This window comes from Sphaeroforma arctica (genome assembly GCF_001186125.1).
Source record: "Sphaeroforma arctica JP610 unplaced genomic scaffold supercont1.1224, whole genome shotgun sequence".
NCBI classification, from domain to species: Eukaryota; class Ichthyosporea; order Ichthyophonida; genus Sphaeroforma; species Sphaeroforma arctica.
Genome location: NW_014039334.1, coordinates 1,556 through 3,930, shown reverse-complemented (window position 1 = coordinate 3,930; position 2,375 = coordinate 1,556). Strand labels below are relative to the sequence as shown.

The 2,375-nt window shown below is 42.9% G+C and overlaps 1 protein-coding gene across 1 annotated transcript in view; it reads right to left on the bottom strand.

Annotated features, from left to right (window-relative positions):
* The window catches only part of SARC_10371 (hypothetical protein), a gene marked incomplete at its 3' end in the record, with an annotated part of 8,183 nt that overhangs the window by 5,468 nt on the left and 340 nt on the right, over positions 1 to 2,375 (bottom strand). Inside the window, exons 2-4 of the mRNA XM_014295588.1 lie at positions 1,418 to 1,534; positions 793 to 1,016; positions 30 to 203 (exon numbers count right to left, since the gene is read on the bottom strand). Coding sequence (XP_014151063.1) covers positions 30 to 203; positions 793 to 1,016; positions 1,418 to 1,436 — 417 coding nt within the window. The 5' untranslated portion in view covers positions 1,437 to 1,534. The remainder of the gene's footprint in view (positions 1 to 29; positions 204 to 792; positions 1,017 to 1,417; positions 1,535 to 2,375) is intronic.

The following is a 2,375-nucleotide window of genomic DNA, read 5'->3' as shown; positions in this document are numbered from 1 at the left end:
ATTATATCCCAACCCAAACCTAAACTTACCTGCGATTGTACCTGTGCATTGCTATTCCCAATGCCAAAATCAGAGAAGAAGGCCTCGAAAAGGTAAGGAATCAGGTCTTTGTTCATTTCTAATATTTTGTGGTACCGTGAGATGCAGTCAAAGTACATCAGTGATACCGCTTTATGTCCCATTTTGTGGACTGGCGACATAATCTGCATCCGGGATTTGGGGGGGGGGATGTATATACGACTTAGTAGCGAGTTATATCATGAAATACCATAATTCCCTAGTACAACTAAGGACGTGTTTTGTTCCTTAGAATGTATATTAATCCCTTTGTATGTGTATCACTACTATAAGCATCTCTTAGGCGTCAATGCGTGCGATTTAAACTACACAGAGAATAACCAAGCATTCCTTGCGGTGGATATCATGCAAGGATACGGACACATCTATTTGTGTATTACACACGTATGTATAAGGCAGCACATGCCAACGTAATGTCATACTCACTCAAGGGACGACATACGAGCTCGCAAATGTAATTAGACATACCACACAGGAGCGAATAGTTTCACGTATGTGATGAAACATGAATGGATTTAGACACAGATACACACATCCATGAATATATATACGTATATAAGCACACACAAAAACGTACACTGTAGCATGTACTCATATGTAAAATCCGCGCATCATAATCATCCAAAATGACTGTACAAAACACACACTCCCACGTAAAATGCAGACAGGCAGAGAACAACGAGATCCAATCCGATATATTGACACCAACCATACCAATTGAGACACAGTCACAAACACTGGGTGTGACGGGGGATCAGACCCATACACTTCGCCACTCCCCGGAGTACTCGCTACCATATTGGGCAACAAAGAGTAGAGCAGGAGTAGCCCCACCTCCACATCCTCGTACTGTATCAGGTGCGGTGACGATGACAGCGTCACCAGCATGGCATTGACCCCTGTGCACACGTGGTGGATCACTGTGTCCGGTAGCAGCACTGCGCGAGTGGGTAGGCATAACAGCGGTGGATATAGGAGGATGAGATTAAGATGAGTGAGAGTAACACGCATCAGAGCATACGTGGTGGATCACTGCGACTGGTAACCGCACTGTGCGTGTGGGTAATCATAACAGCGGTGGATTTAGGAGGATCAGATGTAGATGAGTGTGAGAGTAACTTGAACTTACTACATATTGACAAATTGGCGTGCTTATGTGGAGACACACTTGAGCTTATAGCATACAACCACCCGAATGACTTGAGCTTATTGCATACAACCACCCGAATGACTTGAGCTTATTGCATACAACCACCCTAATGACTTGATCTTATAGCATACAACTACCCTAATGACTTGAGCTTATAGCATACAACCACCCTAATGAACCCGCACTTACGCGCAATGTTGCCGAACATGGTCAGAAGGATTTTACGCAGCTCCCGGAAGAAGATCTCGTCCTCGCCCTCATTGTCGTGGTTGAAGTCTGGGTCAAAGCGGAGCTTCTTGGTGATCACTGTCAAGTACCGGTTGACCTTTAGTAATGGGTAGTGAGTGGCACAGAAGTTATTAAACAGAACAAGTCACAAACAGATTGCATATGGATGTTTAAATGAGAACATTAAACAGTCAGTTAAGGAAATAAGACCAGGCACGTGAACCTTCTCAGAGGTATGAGTTCGTGTCACTAGATGGTGTCCCGTGCCACAGGGCCTATACCAACACCATACGCAAGTGTATAGCAACCAATGGAAGGCGATCGCAAAAGCTTAGCACGAGAGAACATCGACATGTCGACCTTCTAGTCCACCTCCGCAGACATGCGCGTGCTATTGGCGCGTCTATCTCTCGCAGTCACACACAATCCGAAGTACAAATAGAATACGACGATGACCACACGCGTGCCATATCACAGTGTCATAGCCATAGTGTCATAGCCATAGTGTCATAATCATAGTGCCATAGTCATAGTGACATAATTATAGTGACATAGTTATACAGGGATTGATTTGCACTCAATACACATCGCACGAGGTTGGTTGTTTTCCATCCTATGGATGAAAAGCCACTGTAGAAATTTCGTGTGTATTTAGCTGGTCTAAATATAGCACAGCCTGCCACGATCTATTTTTAGCACACTTCACTCAAAATTTCTGCATCAAGCACAGTATCTGCGCGTCGGAGGAAACTCATACCTGATGTTCCCTATAGAACCATACATGATATATATATATGTGTGTGTGTGTGTGTGTGTATGTGTGTGTGTGTGTGTGTGTGTGTGTGTATGTTATATATATATATATATATATATATATATATATAATATAATATATATATATACTATATATATATATATA